This window comes from Nerophis ophidion, linkage group LG11 (genome assembly GCF_033978795.1).
Source record: "Nerophis ophidion isolate RoL-2023_Sa linkage group LG11, RoL_Noph_v1.0, whole genome shotgun sequence".
NCBI classification, from domain to species: Eukaryota; Metazoa; Chordata; class Actinopteri; order Syngnathiformes; family Syngnathidae; genus Nerophis; species Nerophis ophidion.
In genome coordinates this window covers 33,598,453-33,617,329 of record NC_084621.1, presented here as the reverse complement: position 1 = coordinate 33,617,329, position 18,877 = coordinate 33,598,453, and the positions used below count along the sequence as shown (strand labels likewise).

At 40.3% G+C, this 18,877-nt stretch overlaps 1 protein-coding gene across 1 annotated transcript in view; it reads left to right on the top strand.

The window, feature by feature from the left end:
• Positions 1-18,877, top strand: part of LOC133561962 (phospholipase A and acyltransferase 4-like) — a 72,448-nt gene that overhangs the window by 48,778 nt on the left and 4,793 nt on the right. The window contains exons 2-4 of the mRNA XM_061915704.1: positions 9,248-9,884; positions 17,159-17,282; positions 17,379-17,680. Coding sequence (XP_061771688.1) covers positions 9,831-9,884; positions 17,159-17,282; positions 17,379-17,680 — 480 coding nt within the window. The 5' untranslated portion in view covers positions 9,248-9,830. The remainder of the gene's footprint in view (positions 1-9,247; positions 9,885-17,158; positions 17,283-17,378; positions 17,681-18,877) is intronic.

Below are 18,877 nucleotides of genomic sequence, written 5' to 3'. Positions count from 1 at the left end.
CCTGGAAAGAGAGCCTTGTGTCTCTCTTCTCCTTCTGGACTTTGACTGCCTCCCTCTATCCTCGACCCCCCACTTTGGACTCGGATCTCTTGACGCCCCTCTCAGCCCCACGAACCCCCGCTTGTATCCCGGATCACCTGCTTGTTCCCCTGTATGTTCCTTCGCTCTCGTCAACACCTTGGTAAGACACACTTCAGTTAATCTACACACATAGTCTCACACCACATACACTTTTGAATCTATAGTTCACATTCCATTTCCTTAGTTCGTTTTCTATTGTTTGATTATTATATATATATATATATATATATATATATATGTGTGGTTAATATATCCATCCATCCTTTCTCTACCGCTTATTCCCTTTTGGGGTGGCGGTGGGTGCTGGCACCTATCTCAGCTACAATCAGGCGGAAGGCAAGGTACACCCTGGACAAGTCGCCACCTCATCGCAGGGCCAACACAGAGAGACAGACAACATTCACACTCACATTCACACACTAGGGCCAATTTAGTGTTGCCAATCAACCTATCCCCAAGTGCATGTCTTTGGAAGTGGGAGGAAGCCGGAGTACCTGGAGGGAACCCACGCAATCACGGGGAGAACATGCAAACTCCACACAGAAAGATCCTGGGCCTGGGATTGAACCCAGGACTGCAGGACCTATGTATTGTGAGGCAGACGCACTAACCCCTCTGCCACCGTGAAGCTGTGGTTAATATATATACATATTAAATCTCTGTACACTACTGCCACCTGGTGTTAGTCTGCCGTCATCTCCCTTAGTTAAAACATAACAGTAACTTCCCGCCAAAAATTATTAAGGACCTGACGGCACAGTTTTTTTTTGTTTTTTTATTATATAGCTTGTTCCCCAGTGACTTTATTTTTTCTCTTCTTCCTCCTTTGCCCTTCTCACGATGGCTTTTTCCTTTCTATCTTCCCTGGACAATTTTTCTAGCCCTTCTCCGCAATATCATGGACTGTTAATCAGTGCTGTAGGGTTGGACGAATTTACCCGCCGCCTGGCCACCAGCCTCCCACTCTTTGTGACTGTTCCTCAGCCAGCAGGAAGCGTCCGGCATCCGCTTTCGGAGGGGGGGTGGGGGGTGGGGGGTGGTACTGATGGCTGTTCTGATGTGGCGCCACAGCTGCAACCAGACAGGCTTCCCCCTGCCAGAAAAATTCCACCTATATTCCGTTTTTCCCACCCGCAGCCACCAGCACCCCGGCTAGCCTAAGACCTAGCACCAGCCCCTCGGCTAGCCTCCGAACTAGCCCCAGCCGCTCGACCACCTCCGAGCTAGCCCCAGCCCTTCGGCTAGCCCCCAAGCTAGCCCCAGCCCTTCGGCTAGCCCCCGAGCTAGCACCAGCCCCTCGGCTAGCCCCCGAGCTACCACCAGCCCCTCGGCTAGCCTCCGAGCTAGCACCAACCCCACAGCTAGCCTCCAAGCTAGCGCGTGTCCCCGAGCTAGCCTCCAAGCTAGCGCCTGTCCCGGAGCTAGTGCCAGTCTCAGAGCTAGCGCCAGTCCCCGAGCTAGCGCCAGTCCCCAGGCTGACCCCCTCGTCTCCACCAGCTCCCTGGCTGGCCTCAACCTCTTCCCTTTGGCCTACAGCGCCGACTTCAGCACCTCGGCCAGCTCCTCAGCTGCCCTCCTCGTCTCCGTCTCCAATGACGTCTGCCGCTTCCACGCCGCCGATGACGCCTGCCGCTTCCACGCCGCTGCCGATGACGTCTGCCGCTTCCACGCCGCCGATGTCGTCCACCTATTCTTTTACGCCTCAGACGGCGTCTTCTGCTGCTTCCACGCCTCAGACATCACCTCCTCGTTTCTGGCGAGACGCACCACGTGTTGTCTGTCTATTTAGGCATAATGCAGACGAGGCGTGTTAGCTGAGTTCTTAGTGTTTACTTTCAGAGCGTGCATATCACAACATACAAGATGCCGTCAGGGCGACACACAACCTTTACCGGGCTACCGCGCATGCTCGTCACTCCTGTTGCATGCTGGGTAGGGTAGTTCTTTATTTCCCTGGCTCATAACATCACAATATAGTACCATGTATATGATGCGTTCAATTTATCAAAGCACCAAGCAAACAATCGGAAAATTCCCATCATATCAATTCCTAGATATGGTCATAATTATTTTAAGTGCACTACGCAGAATAAACACAACATTATTAATATTGCTACTACGGATAATTTGATCAAAAATTCCCTAAAACAGTCCACTACCTATAATAAAAAAAAATGTTTCTGCTGTTACCTCAGAAATTGCCTGTTCAGATGTTATGATTGTGGCTCAGAGATTTGTATGTAGATTATATTTATTTTCCATAACAAACAGGATAACTTAAATACCCTGGCAGTGGGAATAAGCTCAAATGTTTGTATTTACATTTTTTGAGTTGATTTTCATAAAATATGCTATTCAACTGCTACTGTTTAACAAGGACTGATTTAAATTGTGTTTGCACAACAAAATGTTTTGGCGCTTTTGTTCATGTGGGAGAATATTCCAATAAAGGTGCACTACACACTACTTTTGAATTCATTATTGGGCTTTGCGTATACAATGCAATTAATCGCGATTAATCAGAGAAATGGTGCGATTAACTTCGATTAAAATTTTTAATCGTTGCCCAGCCCTGATGTATATATATATATTTAAAAAAAAATAGGCCCTGCAATGAGGTGGCGACTTGTCCAGGGTGTACACCGCCTTCCGCCCGATTGTAGGTGAGACAGGCATCAGCGCCCCCCGCGACCTCAAAGGGAATAAGCGGTAGAAAAATGGATGGATGGATGGATAAAACAATATATATATACATATATATATATATATATATATGTATATATATGTATATATATATATTCATATATATATATATATATATATATATATATATATATATATGTATATATATATATATATATATATATATATAGTTTTTTTTTTAACTTGGGACTTCCCATGGGCCAGATTTTGGACGCTGGCGGGCTGGATTCGGCCCGTGGGTCGTAGTTTGGGGACCCCTGGCGTAGGTGATTCACGATGAAAATGCATTGTCAAACATTTCAATAACGTCGAAATGAACTACTGTGATGAATACCTACGTATAAAAATTGAGGTTTGTCCTTACAACGGTCACAAAATAACCCCACAAAAATCCATAGAAAAAGCAGAAACTGCCATTATTTTTTTCATAATTATGTTCCCAATTGGTTAGCGTAATTTCTTGTCTCCTAGAAGAACTGAGAGGATAATAAGAGAGCAAAGTAAAAATAAAAGTCACTTCATTCATGTTAGTAATGAGACCTTTTTCTAACGAGCAGGATGTTTTCTGGGCCAACAGTCCATGGCCTGCTCATTATTACTGTGCAAGCAAGAATTAATGTACTAACTCTGTACTTATCATCACCGTCATTATCATCTTCATTTAGCCCATGATTAACACGCAGTAAAAATATACACATATGTAATAATATTCCAACAAGGAGAGCTGGTCCCAGAGTGCCAAGAAAAGTGATATAGAGTCGTGAGGTGCTCATACATCTTCTGCTTCCCTCGCCTGAAAACACACCTCGCCAACATGTGCACAGCACATGTGCACCACCCCCCGCCCCCGCCCCCGTCCCCGCCGACCCCCTCTACGCCCGCGCCGGATGGTCGGAATTAGAAAAGTAAGCCTGCGGTCTCATTAATTAATTAAACGGCGTGTGCCAGTGGCACCTGGGTGCTGGTTATCGCTGTCACTCAGGCACACGGTGATCTCAATAAGAACCTCACCACAGGGCAGCGGGAGGCCAGGCAGTCGCCCGCGCCTCCCCCCTATCTGCTCCTCATTTCACTTCCTTCTTTTTGAATTTAAACACCTTCTTTGTGTTTACTTTCTACGGAAAGTTTGTCCAAATAATATACCAAATTTTACATGTACTGCAGAAACACAATAGTTGTCCCCCCGCACTTACACTTAACATTTGGCATAGGCGTGGAAGTATAGGGAAAAATGCAGTGCACTCACATGCCACAAATACAGTAGATTTTTGTATGTTGTTCGGTTATCATTCGGCCAAACGATGCAGAGATGTCCCCAACTGATGCACAGGGGAGCGGTCCACCACGGGTCCCAAACCCTGGACAGCCAGCATTTCATCCGTGGCCACCAAATTTGTGTCCCTCCCCCCCTCCACGAGAATGAGGGGGGCAGAGCAGAAAAGAAAAGAAACGGTAGATCAACTGGTCTAAAAAAGGGATCTATTTAAAGGCTAGAGTATACAAATAAGTTTTAAGATGGGACTTAAATGATTATTCTGGGATAGCATATCGAACTGTTACCGGGAGGGCATTCCAGAGTACTGGAGCCTGAATAGAAAACGCTCTATAGCCCGCAGACTTTTTTTGGGCTCTGGGATTCACTAATAAGCCGGAGTTCTTTGAACACAGATTTCGCGCCGGGACATATGGTACAATACAATCGGCAAGATAGCTGGAGCTAGACCTTGTAGTATTTTATACGTAAGTAGTACAAACTTAAAGTTTCTTCTTAAGTGCACAGGAAGCCAGTGCAGGTGAGCCAGTATAGGCGTTACATGATCAAATGTTCTTGTTCTTGTCAAAAGTCTAGCAGACCCATTTTGTACCAACTGTAATCTTTTAATGCTAAACATGGGGAGACCCGAAAATAATACATTACAGTAATCGAGACGAGACATAACGAACGCATGAATAATGATCTCAGAGTCGCTGGTGGACAAAATGGTACAAATTTTAGCGATATTACGGAGATGAAAGAAGGCTGTTTTAGTTACACTCTTGATGTGTGACTCAAAAGAGAGAGTTGGGTCGAAGATAATACCCAGATTATTTACCGAGTCACCTTGTGTAATTGTTTGGTTGTCAAATGTTAAGGTGGTATTATTAAATAGTTGTTTTGTCTAGCATGACTGATAATCAGCATTTCCGTTTTCTTTGCGTTGAGTTGCAAAAAGTTATCGGACATCCATTGTTTAATTTCATTAAGACACGCCTCCAGCTGACTACAATCCGGCGTGTTGGTCAGCTTTAGGGGCATGTAGAGTTGGGTGTCATCAGCATAACAGTGAAAGCTAACACCGTATTTGCGGTGTTCGTAATACCGAAACAAATTTGATTCACGAAAATGACACTGGTTCGCCAAAATGTGCGGTGGGTTTTGCGAACATTGGACAAAGTTGCCAGGCCACGCATAATTTACAGGACTTGGTTGAATTTGCATGAATCATGACATCACCCATTTTTGGAAAGACTTTGCAGTTTTACATTCAGAAAAAATGGTCAAATACATAAAAAAAATACATGAATTAAATTCATAAATAAGCATTAATAAGCATTTTTGTTCAAAGTGTTAGTCCTCGCAACTTTGTCTGGGCCCATATTTTTTTTTAATTTCTAATATTTTACAATATGAAAACCAATGTTAGGTGTCGCATGGCTGCAGTTGTGTGATCCCGTGGATGCAAGAGTCCAGGAGAGAATTGAGTGAAGGTAAATTAATTTAATACTCACAAGAAACAAATAAACAGAAAGCAGTCTTGCATAGTAACATTTTCAAACATAGATTTATCCTCGAGCACTGAGGAGTGCTCGAGTGAAACATAAATAGGCAGTAGTTTGATTGACAGCAGGTGTGAACCGCTGCCAATTAACGAAAAGAGAAAAACAACAGTGCTCGTGAATAAAACAGGACACACAACAAAGTAAGAGCACTGAACAGGAAGTAAATACAAAAACACGAAAATTAACAGAAATAAAGGGACAGATCGTCACAACCAAGGTATAATTTGGAAAAACAAAAAGCAAAAACTAAACATATAAAAGTGTGACATATCAAAACTGAGGTACGACTGTAGTAAGAAAAGTGCAGCAAATTACACTAACCACCCACAATCCTCGCCACCTTGGCTATGTCATTGGAAAGGGAGGGGCAAACTGCAGTGGTTGACAACTAAAAAGGAGAGGAGAAAAGAATGAAGCGGGTAAATATTGTGTATATAATAATAACAATGACACATTTGACAAAAGTAAAGCATATATTCTGGTATCCAGTAGTACTTGATATGATTAAAGTAAAATATATGTCTAGGTATTTAGTAGTATATAATGACAAAAGTGAAGTGTACATTTAGGTATTTAGTAGTAAATAAAGATACATCTGAATAATAGATTTGTAATATAGTAGTATATAGTAACAAAAGTGAAGTGTATATTTGGTATCTGGTGGTATAGAATGACAAAAGTGAAGTATCCATGGAAGTATCGGGTAGTATACAATATGACAAAAGGGAATAATATATTTAGGTATTCAGTAGTGTTTAATGACAAGTAAAAGTTTAGTTATCCAGTACTTATTGACATAAGTTAAGTATATATTTAGGTATCTAGTAGTATAAAATGACAACATTTATATGAAATATCTAGTAGTAAAGAATGACTAAAATAAAGTATACATTTAGGTATTTAGTAGTATAGTGTGACAAAAATGAAGCATACATGTAGGTATCAGGTAGTAAATTATATAAAAAAAAAACATATACATTTAGGTATCTAGTAGTATATAAAGACAAATGACATATACATTTGGTATATAATGACAAAAGTAAAGTATACATTAGGAATCTACTAGTATAAAATTACAAAATTAATGTATAAAATTTAGGTACGTAGTAGTATAGAATGGCAAAAGTGAAGTATACATTTAGGTATCGAGTAGTATAGTGTAACAAAAAAACAAAGCATACATGTAGGTATCAGGTAGTAAATTATGAAAAAAACAACATATACATTTAGGTATTTAGTAATATATAAAGACAAAATGGATGTGTACATTTAGGTATCCAGTAGTATATAATGACAAACATGACATATACATTTGGTATCCAATAGATTATAATGACAAAGTAAAGTATAGATTAGGAATTTACTAGTATAGAATGACAAAATGAATGTATAAAATTTAGGTATCTAGTACTATAGAATGACAAAGGTGAAGATATTTAGATATTCAGTAGTATAAAATAACAAAATGAAGTATATGTACATCAGAGCTATAACATTTTTTGTATTTTTTTGTATTTAGTGTATTATATTCTGCAACTGGTGTTTGGATCCCACTGTACGCAATATCTGAAGAGCATGAAAAAAAAGCTGTCGTGTAGTCTGCATGTGACAAATAAACTTGAACCTTGAACCTATACGTTTGGTAAATGTATAGAATGAGTGTTATACGTATTACAAGTCGCACATACAAATTGACATAATCATACTAATGATATTGTCTATGACGGTTCTCATTCATCCAGATCATTGTCATCTCAGGGCATTGAATCGTTCGCAACTGGACTGCTTGGTTTGTCTTGGAAGACGTTCCGCCGCTCATCCGAATAGGCTTCATCTGTCCGTGTTCAGAGACTTAGATTGGTGAGATATAGTTCAGCGGCTGGTGCCAAAACCCCAAATATTTATACTCCAAAAACCAGGAGGGTGTGCCTGGGCAAGGATGGTTTCGCCTTATCCTAGTGAGAAAAACAACTGTTTTAATGCAAACGAGAAATCCTAACTGTCAAAGCCAATGACAGTCCATCCATCCATCCATCCATTTTCTACCGCTTATTCCCTTTTGGGGTCGCGGGGGGCGCTGGCGCCTATCTCAGCTACAATCGGGCGGAAGGCGGGGTACACCCTGGACAAGTTGCCACCTCATCGCAGGGTCAGATAACATTCACACTCACATTCACACACTAGGGCCAATTTAGTGTTGCCAATCAACCTATCCCCAGGTGCATGTCTTTGGAAGTGGGAGGAAGCCGGAGTACCCGGAGGGAACCCACGCATTCACGGGGAGGACATGCAAACTCCACACAGAGAGACCCCGAGCCTGGATGTGAACCCAGGACTGCAGGACCTTCATATTGTGAGGCAGACGCACTAACCCCTCTTACACCGTGAAGCCCTACCCAATGACAGTCGTTAAAGTATAGTCCCCCCTCGTTAGCATTGAGGAGAATGTGGCAGAAAGATCGCTGTGGATCGACTACTACCAGTCCAATAAACTCAGAATCCCCCGCGTAAGCATTCCATTCAGTTGTAAACAAATGGTACAAATGGCATTCTGGTCACCTTCTGTGACCAGAAAGTTTTCTAACTCATGTTGTTTGTTGGAAGCCAAATTGCAGAGCTGTTTAAGAATGGTTGAAAGGACAGTGTTGTATGCGGGAGACATGTGGTATCGCAGACCACCTCTTCTGTTCAGGGATGGTTTTGCAACCTTGACATCGATGGTGTCATGTCTGTTGATCATGTTTTTGTATGACCATGTGCTGTTTGTTTTGTGGACATTCAGTTCCGGCTTTTCCCGTCTGGTTTTGTCACCATAGCAACCATTAGTTTCACCTGTGTCACATTTAGAGCCCGCATCTGTTTTCACTAATCATGTCATTTACTTAAACCGAAAGTTGCCAGGAAGTCAGCCTGGCGACTTTACCTCTGATACTGTCCATAGTCATGCTTCTTGCCATGCCACGCAAGTTTTTGTTTTTTCATGTCACAGTTATCGAGTTTTGTTTCATCTTCATAGTTTCTGCCTTTGTGCAAGCTATTGTTTTATTAGCCAAGTTTTTGTACTTCCGCCTTATGCGCGCCTTTTGTTCCTTTTTTTATATTAATTAATAAATATGTCCTTACCTTCACGCCTTGCCCGCTCCAACTTTCCTTTGCATTCCGGGAAAACAAACCCTCAGGTCCACGTTATGACAGATGGCTTCCCTTACTCCTCACAGAACGTTACCAGAACATTTGTAACTCCTGTTATTTGTTTGAGGCTATGTCTTTTTGGAATGCTAGAAAGGACGGTGCTGTATGTGCGAGACAGGATGTGTTGCAGACCTCCTCCTCTGTTTAGGGATAAGGATACATGATAGACATTAAAATCTATCAACTAAATTTAGAAAGCTCAAATTATGTGCCCCCGCAAGTGCCTCGCACCTCACGCCCACGCTTCGCCGCAGCTGTCGACTGTCAGCAATCATCGCACCTGGCAGCAATCAGGAAGACAGTTTAAGAACCAGTCACTCCTTGAAATCCGAGCCGGAACGTCGTTAACTCTTGTAGTAAGCATATGTCTCTAGTTTCCCTCTAGTTGTCCTCGCCTCCTTTTGTCTTGTGCCTTTTTGCCTCGTTGACTTGTCCCTTGTCCTCCTTGCAGTTGCCTTCCTCGATCCTCGATCCTCAATCACTCGCCTGGACTCGAACCTTGTTTGCTTGCCGCCTGTCCTCGACCTCCTGCCTGTCCCCGGATCGTCCTTGTTCCTACTCCTCCTTGACCAGATGCAGGTTTCATTCAACACGCATGCACAACGTCCTCTTGTTTCATTCACATGGTTAACTTCACAATTAATCCTGCAACCAACACTTAGATGAGCGTACACATCCCACACAATCATCAAAGGTTACAATAAACCTGGTAACCTTACGTCTTTCGTGGTGTCGTCTCCTTCCAGTCCTCCCATACATAACAAATTAGACGGTAAAAAATGAAAATTATCATCTAAGTTTAAAACAAGTTCACCACAAATAATTTGAACTCGTGTGCTGACCAATAAAAGACGTGACATTGACAACTATGTTTTATGTAACAGATTAATAAGTGACAAATCAAACAGACTATCTTCTTTTTGCATCAGTTAAGGCTATCAGGAATAATGAAGGCATTACAGATATCATACAAGCTGATTATTAAACAAGCTGACGGAAAGATTAATCTTTTTGTTCTCCTGAGCTGAGGAACGATGGCTCGTCACGGAATGTGGAACAACCTTCTCTCGCAAGTGATGTGGAAACAGGTGAGCTTGTGTTTATGTATTTTAATAGGCAGCAATGTGGGAAGGTCTTCATCAAGAAGGAAACTTTGATGTTGGTTGCAAAAAAGTACCGTTGCAGGACTGGCAATATAGATGGATAGAGAGTACTTTATTCATTACTCCAGGAGAGTTCCTTCAGGAAAATTCACAAAAAAAGGTTGGGTAATATATTGAAACTGTATTATTAACACAAATAGGCAGCCATGCAAATGCAAACTCATGTGAAATTATACACAACTTTTAAATTGTGAAGTGTATCACAAATCTAATAAACATTTATTAAATGTAATACATAATCTTATACTTAAATCAACATGATTTATTCAATTTAGTAACATTCCTTCCAGTGGCAACGTATGACTTTTGCCACTACTGTAATTTCTAATGAAACTTGGCAGCACGGTAGACATGGGTTATAGTGCATGTGATAGGAAGGTCCTTAGTTCACTCCTGGGCTCGGGATATTTCTGTGTGGAGTTAATACGCGCTATACGGGGCGGTATAGCTCGGTTGGTAGAGTGGCCGTGTCAGCAACTTGAGGGTTCCAGGTTCGATCCCAGCTTCTGCCATCCTACTCACTGCCGTTGTGTCCTTCGGCAAGACACTTTAACCACCTGCTCCCAGTGCCACCCACCCTGGTTTAAATGTAACTTAGATATTGGGTTTCACAATGTAAAGCGCTTTGAGTCACTAGAGAAAAGTGCTATATAAATATAATTCACTTCACTTCAGTTTGCATGTTCTCCCCGTGACTGCGTGGGTTCCCTCCGGGTACTCCGGCTTCCTCCACCTCCAAAGACATGCACCTGGGGATAGGTTGATTGGCAACACTAAATTGACCCTAGTGTGTGAATGTGAGTGTGAATGTTGTCTGTCTATCTGTGTTGGTCCTGCGATGAGGTGGCGACTTGTCCAGCTGAGATAGGCTCCACCACCCTCCGCGACCCTGAAAGGGACAAGCGGTAGAAAATGGATGAATGGATGGAACTTGACAGTTCAACAGTGGCATGGAAAGTTCACATGTCTCTAAAGGAGATTTTTTATTTTATTTGATCAATATCTGAAAACAAAAAACAATTCTAAATTAATAACAATTAATGTCTCTTAAACTGTCACTAAAATTAGACTGCAAATAAAAATATGGCCTCACCAAATGTTTATATAAAATATATGTATCAATCTATCAATCCATCTATCCATTTAATAAGTTGTGAGTTTTCTGGAGTAGACAATACTTGCTCAAATTGTTTAAAATTAACTTGTCACAATTGAATTTTTTGTGAGTGTCCAATTCATCCATCCATCCATTTTCTACCGCTTATTCCCTTTGGGGTCGCTGGTGCCTATCTCAGCTACAATCGGGCGGAAGACGGCGTACACCCTGGACAAGTAGCCTCCATTCCAACTAAAATAGTAGACCAAACTGTTGTAAAAAATAATTAAAACACATAACAAAAGACACCGAAAATGATCAAACTGATAAAAAAAACAACCTAAAATAAAATTAAGACATAAAAAAATACATGGATAAAAAGAATAACTGAAATAAACCACACTAAAACATATACAATGGAATCAATAAAAACTAAGTTGAACCCAAATTTTATTTAGATTTACTACAGGTCTGCCTGTACAAAAACATGTGCAAACTTGATACCACACACAAAGCTGATCTACTAAAAGTGTGCAAATGGGATTGTGTCTGTTAAGTAAGCAGTATGAGGCGTGCAATCCATTTTGCGTCTGTCTTCATTAATATGCAAAACAAAGTGATTAGCAAAAACATTTTTTTATCAACACTCGCAATTGGATTTATCAACACTTATTTATCAACCGTTTTGCGAGCGCTATTTACCGTTTTATTTAGCACTTTTGAGAAGTACGTGCAAACTGACACAGTTACACACATGGCTGCAGGATTGGTGCTCGCACTGCCTTGTAAAAAAAATGTTGATTTTACAGGAAAACGCTGGCAGCTGGGGTTACCAGAGAATTCCTGTAAAAATTACAGCAGCACAGTAGATAACTTTACGTTTAAAATATGTAAATTGATTTACAGTGAATTAAATTACGTCTGAATCACATAAAAAAAACTGTTAAGAATACAAAAACAACTTGTTAATTTTGCATAACGGTGTTGTATATAAACAGACCAATTCCTGTATTTTTTACATGTTATAGTTGCTTATTGTGCATCAATAAATGATCAAATTAACAGCGAAATATCAAACCAAAAAAACAATTTAAACTGGTAGAACAACAGTAAAACTTTGCAGTTTAAATGGAGCTGTTCTGTATATTACACATAAAAATCTATTCATAATATGCTGTATTTTTATGTTTTAATAATCCAGTTATTATGTAAAATTTCAAATATAAACCTGCAAAATTATTTCTACTACCTGTACACCAAAACAAAAATACATCTTAAGAAAAGACGGGAGGAAAATATCACTTTTGGAACATTTATTTAACAGCCATCATTAATAGTTCAAAACAATTGGATTTTTTTTTTCCTCTTCTTTTTTTAATACAACATGCAAAGAAGGAACATGTAATGGATCTATTGACTGAATACAGGTTGAAATACTCCAGAATATTAGCCTCTTTAAATCTGGACATTTGTTTAAGTGCCAGGTGCCCAACAACAATCGACACTCCCTGTCTGGAATGTTCAACAGTATTTGGCATAAAACAATTGGGAGTATTTTTACCTCCAGAAGATTAGGCCCTTAAAACCTGGACATGTTTGTCTCAAACAGGCTAAGTTACAGCTGGCTTGCTCGTTAGTGACATCAGCTGCAGCACTTTCAATGTGTTGAAAATGAAAATGGCGGCTGACGTCATCGCAAAAAGAGCGATAAACTGAAAGGCGTTTAATTCGCCAAAATTCACCCATTTAGAGTTCTGAAATCGGTTAAAAAAATATATGGTCTTTTTTCTGACCATCAAGGTATATATTGACGCTTACATAGGTCTGGTGATAATGTTCCCCTTTAACGAGGAGCATCTCCCGCTCCCTCCACCCTCACGTCACTATCCAATCAGAGACGAGCTTCAGCTGCGCACTTTTCGAGAGCACTTTTTGAAATTAAAAATTAGGCGGACTGTACGATGAGAAAGAAGTAGCCTACAACTACAAGTCTGCGGTTAGAGGAGGTTGTTTAGCCTGTGGTAATGATACAATGCTTAAATTATTGACATTATTTTATCAATCATATGTATCAATAGCTGTAAGGTGAGGAGGGAAACAAAAAATCTTTCAAACAAATTATTATAATTGTAGCCTATAATTTTGTTTATGGATAGACCTACAGGGAGCCTCTAATGTTCACAATGATTAATTTTTGGTGTGAAAACATTTTTATTACCTCAATTTGCATTGTTTCATCAATCATGTTAAAAGTACAGCATACACTTGTAAAGTGACTTACACATTTTTTTTGTATTTTTCAAAACAAACTGACTAAAACTATAGTTTTTACAATATTTTCATGTCAAATCAACAAAATTGTTTTGTTATGAGTATTACAATGTTTCTCAGTTTTTGTTACCAATATTTGTAGTTTTCACAACTAAATTTGATTCTAATCACATGTTGTTGTTGCAAATATAACAAAAACATTCTGTTTAATAGTTTATAAAAGTTCACTGTAATTTAAACAAAAAATATATATTTTTGCGTTTATAATACTTTTCTGTAGGGATTTTACATAGTTTTTATCTAAATTTCACAGTCATTTCTTACAGTGTGTGCTCGGGTTGCAAAGACAGAGGAGAAACAGAGAATGTATTTGTCAACCTATTTGCATGATCTTTCAGAAATAAAACAAATATCGGACATAATAGTTGCGTTTCCATTACCCCTAGAAATGCGCAAAACCTAAATATCGCAATAAGAAACTGGTAATGGAAACACCCATATTTCAAAAAACCTGTCAAATATCGCTAAAATTAGGTGTTTTTTCAGAGGTTTTGATATTTAGTTTTAGTTTGGGTAGACTGACGGAAGCGTGGCTGCCAGTTTGCGCCTTCGGCCCCTCCGACCACCACCAATCATTCATTCATCATTCATTCACCAGTGTGAGCGGCACCGGGGGCAAGGGTGAAGTGTCCTGCCCAAGGACACAACGGCAGCAATTTGGATGTCAATAGGTGGGAACCGAACCTGCAACCCTCAGGTTTCTGGCATGGCCGCTTTACCCACTACGCCATACAGCAACATCTTTTTATAATTTCATAGCTGAATGCTAGGTGAGTTAAGGGATTAAAACTAATTAAATTACTGTGTTTCAATGTCTGCTGGCGTTTTTTAAACGGTATTTGTTTTTTCATCTAGAATTTATATTCAAATATAGCCTATATCAGGGGTAGGGAACCTATGGCTCTCGAGCCAGATGTGGCTCTTTTGATGACTGCATCTTGCTCTCAGATAAATATTTGCTTAACACGGTAAGTAATGAATAGATCCGCTGGTAATCACAGTGTTAAAAATGACGTTCAAAATATAAAACATTCTTTTGTATTTTAATCCATCCATCTGTTTTCTACCACACCTGTTCAAGAAGTTGCATTAATGGTAAGAAGAATTGTATTTACTATCACTTAGCTTCCAAATACCAATGTTATTAAAAAGAATAAGAAACTTATTATACTCTAAAAATGTTGGTCTTACTTAAAAATGCATGCATTTAGTTGTATTCATTGTTAAAAAAAACACTATATGGCTCTCACGGAAATACATTTTAAAATATTTGGCTTTCATGGCTCTCTCAGCCAAAAAGGTTCCCGACCCCTGGCCTATATGAAAAAATTTTTTTTTGAAGTATTAATTTTTTTGACTTGTCTGCCATGAGTGCATCAGCAACACACACAAGACGGGGTTTCATTGGACTACTTCTTAAATGCCCATAAAAAGAAGTACATGTCTGCTGCTTGTTTGATAGCAAAATGCCACAGGAGCATGATAAAATGAATGTGAAGTAAATAAACGAGTGACTCCATGTTTTAACACGGGGGTCAGCAACCCGTGGCTTTAGAGCCCCATGCTGCTCTTTGGCGGCACCCTGGTGGCTCCATGGAGCTTTTTCAAAAATGAATTGAAATTGAAAAAAAAAATGGGGTGAAAAATGTTCTGTAGGAGGACAAACACGACACAAACCTTTCTAATAATTCGAAAGCCCACCGTTAAATATCTTTGTGCTTCAGTGATGTAAGTATTTGGTGAGCACGTTTTTTTCCTACTAATTTCAGTGGCCTTTGATCTCACCGCTGTGTGGACTGTGACTCAACAGTTTGTTTACATGTACAACTTTCACAGACGCTGCCACAGAAAGACATGTTTTATGCCAATAAAAACTTGTCTCATTTTGTCCACCAAATATTTCATACTGTGCGTGAATGCATAAAGGTTAGCATAGATGTTATTGACTTGTGTGGAGTGCTAATCAGGCATATTTGGTCACTGCATGACTGTGAGCTAATCCATGCTAAAATGCTATTTAGGCTAGCCGTATTTACATATTGCATCATTATGCCTCATTTGTAGGTATATTTGAGCTTGTTTAAATTACTTTACTTATGTCACCTGTGTATTTAGTTTATTTTTGTTTCATAACACATTATCTGTACGTAATATTGGCTACATTTCTGATAGTTGTTTGTGCACCATGTTGTTCCAGACCAAAGCAAACGTTACCTAGCTTGCAAAGATTGTAATAAATCCATTAGAAGAAGACGGCCTGCTGTTTCCTTTAACTTGGACACACACACATATATACCTTGGCCCCCTCTAAGACAGTCAATTCCAGGAGTTATTTCACCCTCTGAGAAGTTTTAATAATGTTGTAAAAATGTGTAGAATAAATATTAAATTTCAACAATTCTGTCAACAAAGATTTGCGTCAGCCTGCGCCACATAGTCATTTTGATAGTAGGCTCATATAGTTAACATAGACACTTACATAAAGTGTTGTCTTTATTATAAGACTTGTATAAGCCTTTTGAAGTAATTTTGATAGTAGGCTAATATAGCTAACTAGCCACTTACATCATGTGTTGCCATCATTATAACACTTATATAAGTGTTTTAATTTCTTACGGTTCCAGATCGATTATTTTTTTGTATTTACGGTCCAATATGGCTAATTCAACATTTTGGGTTTCCGACCCCTGGTGTAGTAGATAGCAAGCAACACAACCACTAAAAGTACACACAATTCCATAGATTACGCATGGTGTTTAGCATGTGGTATTTGGATCTTAGTACAAACCCCGTTTCCATATGAGTTGGGAAATTGTGATGGATATAAATATAAACGGAATACAATGATTTGCAAATCCTTTTCAACTCGTATTCAATTGAATGCACGACATCCATCCATTTTCTACAGATTATTTCCTTTGAGGTTGCGGGGGGCGCTGGTGCCTATCTCAGCTACAATCGACAAATATAAGATATTTGATGTTCAAACTCATAAACTTTTTTTTTTTTTGCAAATAATAGTTAACTTAGAATTTCATGGCTGCAACACATGCCAAAGTAGTTGGGAAAGGGCATGTTCACCACTGTGTTACATCACCTTTTCTTTTAGCATCACTCAATAAACGTTTGGGAACTGAGGAAACTAATTGTTGAAGCTTTGAAAGGGGAATTTTTCCCATTTTTGTTTTATGTAGAACTTCAGTGGTTCAACAGACCGGGGTGTCCGCTGTCGTATTTTACGCTTTATAATGCGCCACACATTTTCGATGGGAGACAGGTCTGGACTGCAGGCGGGCCAGGAAAGTACCTGCACTCTTTTTCTACGAAGCCACGCTATTGTAACACATGCGGAATGTGGCTTGGCCTTTGTCTTGCTGAAATAAGCAGGGGCGTCCATGAAAAAGACGGCGCTTAGATGGCAGCATATGTTGTTCCAAAACCTGAATGTACCTTTCAGCATTAATTGTGCCTTGTCACGTGTTGCTGGCATCAAATTCCAAACTTAATGATTATTTGCAAAAAAAAAAAAATGTTTATCAGTTTGAAAATCAAATATGTTGTCTTTATAGCATATTCAACTGAATATAGGTTGAAAATGATTTGCAAATCATTTTATTCTGTTTATATTTCCCAACTCATATGGAAACGGGGTTTGTACAACAGGCCAACTTAAAAAGTGCAGATGGCCACACAAACTGATACGTGTTCTTGAAAGAGATTTAAAAACACGCGTTTCCACATTTATGCTTGTGTAAACAATTTCTCTGTCTAGATGGATAAGAGCGTGTCCACGGCGGGGATTGGAGACTTGATAGAGTTTACCCATCCGTATTTGGGGTTTTCTCTCTGGGGAGTTTACATGGGGAAAGGTCATGTGATCCATTTTGGAGTTGGAGGTGAGAGAGTGAAATATGATTTCATTTGTAAAGTGACAGTATATGAAAAAGTTCTGCCTGAGTTTGCTACGCTTGTCCTTTCTTCTCGCTCCAAAGATGAGAACATGACACAGAAAGCGTGTCGCAGCCTCTTGCAGTTCATGCTCCCCGGGTCCAAAGGTGACGGTGTTTTAAAGAAGACCACAATCACCTGGGAGCCCATCGCTGACATCCGACTGCCGGCAGGAGTCCGTATTCGGGTCAACAATGCCAAACACCAGATGGTTCCTTCCATGGTGGAGCTGATGATGCATCGATGTCACACGTTTATGAATCAGGAGTTCAAATACGACCTGATCAACTTCAACAGCGAGCATTTTGCAACCTTTGTTCGCTACGGCCAAGCAGTGTGCACACAGGTGGGCTTTGGTAACACTCACCTGCTGCAATGGAGACCGATATTCATACAGATATCTTTATTGTATTATTCTTCTAAAGCAGAGATCTCAAACACGCGGGCCGCGGACCAATTGCGGCCCGTGAGACGTTATTTTGCGGCCAACACCTTAAGATGAACATTTTATGTTGGTGCAGCCCGCGAGTTTTATATAAATGGCGTCATACTTGTATAACCTCGATTTTTCAGAGAGCCTCCCAATGTTCAGTTGCCCTCCAGGGATAATCATTCTCCCGAATTTCACTCAATCAACAGCATTAATGGGGGCACCGTGGAGTCACTGCCTTTAGAGTCCTCTACAACCTGTACAATAAGCATGCCAGCCCAGCCATATGTTGTATTTGGCGTCTGTAAACGCAGAAAGCGACTGCAAGACATAGTTGATCAACAGCCACACAGGTCACACTGAGGGTGGACGTATAAACAATTTTAACAATGTTACAAATATGCACCACACTGTGAACCCACAAGAAACAAGAAGGACAAACACATTTTGGGAGAACATCCACACCATAAAACAACATAAACACAACAGAACAAATACCCAGAATCCCATATAGCCCTAACTCTTCCGGGCTACAATATACACCCCAGCCCGCCCCAATTCCACCCCCTATTGTAGCCCGGAAGTATTAGGGCTGCATTGGATTCTGGGTTTTTGTTCTGTTGTGTTTATGTCCTGTTACGGTGCTGATGTTCTCCAAAATTTTGTTTGGTGTGGGTTCACAGTGTGGCGCATATTTGAAACAGTCTTAAAGTTGTTTACACGGCCACCCTCAGTGTGACCTGTATGGCTGTTGACCAACTATGACTTGCAATCACTTCCGTGGGTCGGCAGAAGCCTCCTACAAAATGTGACTGTGCCGACACACTGTATATATGGTGGGAAAACAGACGAGATGGCAGATAGTAGAGGAAGCTAAAGGCAGTGCCATCACGCCCTTGATATTGCTGACCGGGTGAAAACCGGGAGAATGATTGCCACGGGAGATAGTCGGGAGGGGCACTGATATTTGGGTGTTTCCCGGAAAGATCGCGAGAGTTGGTAAGTATGTTGCTAGGGCGGGAAAGCCATTCATAGAAGGTGAATTCATTAAAAAGTGCATGTTAGATTTTTTAAGAAATATTTTCTTGCGGCCCAGCCTCACCCAGTTTCTGC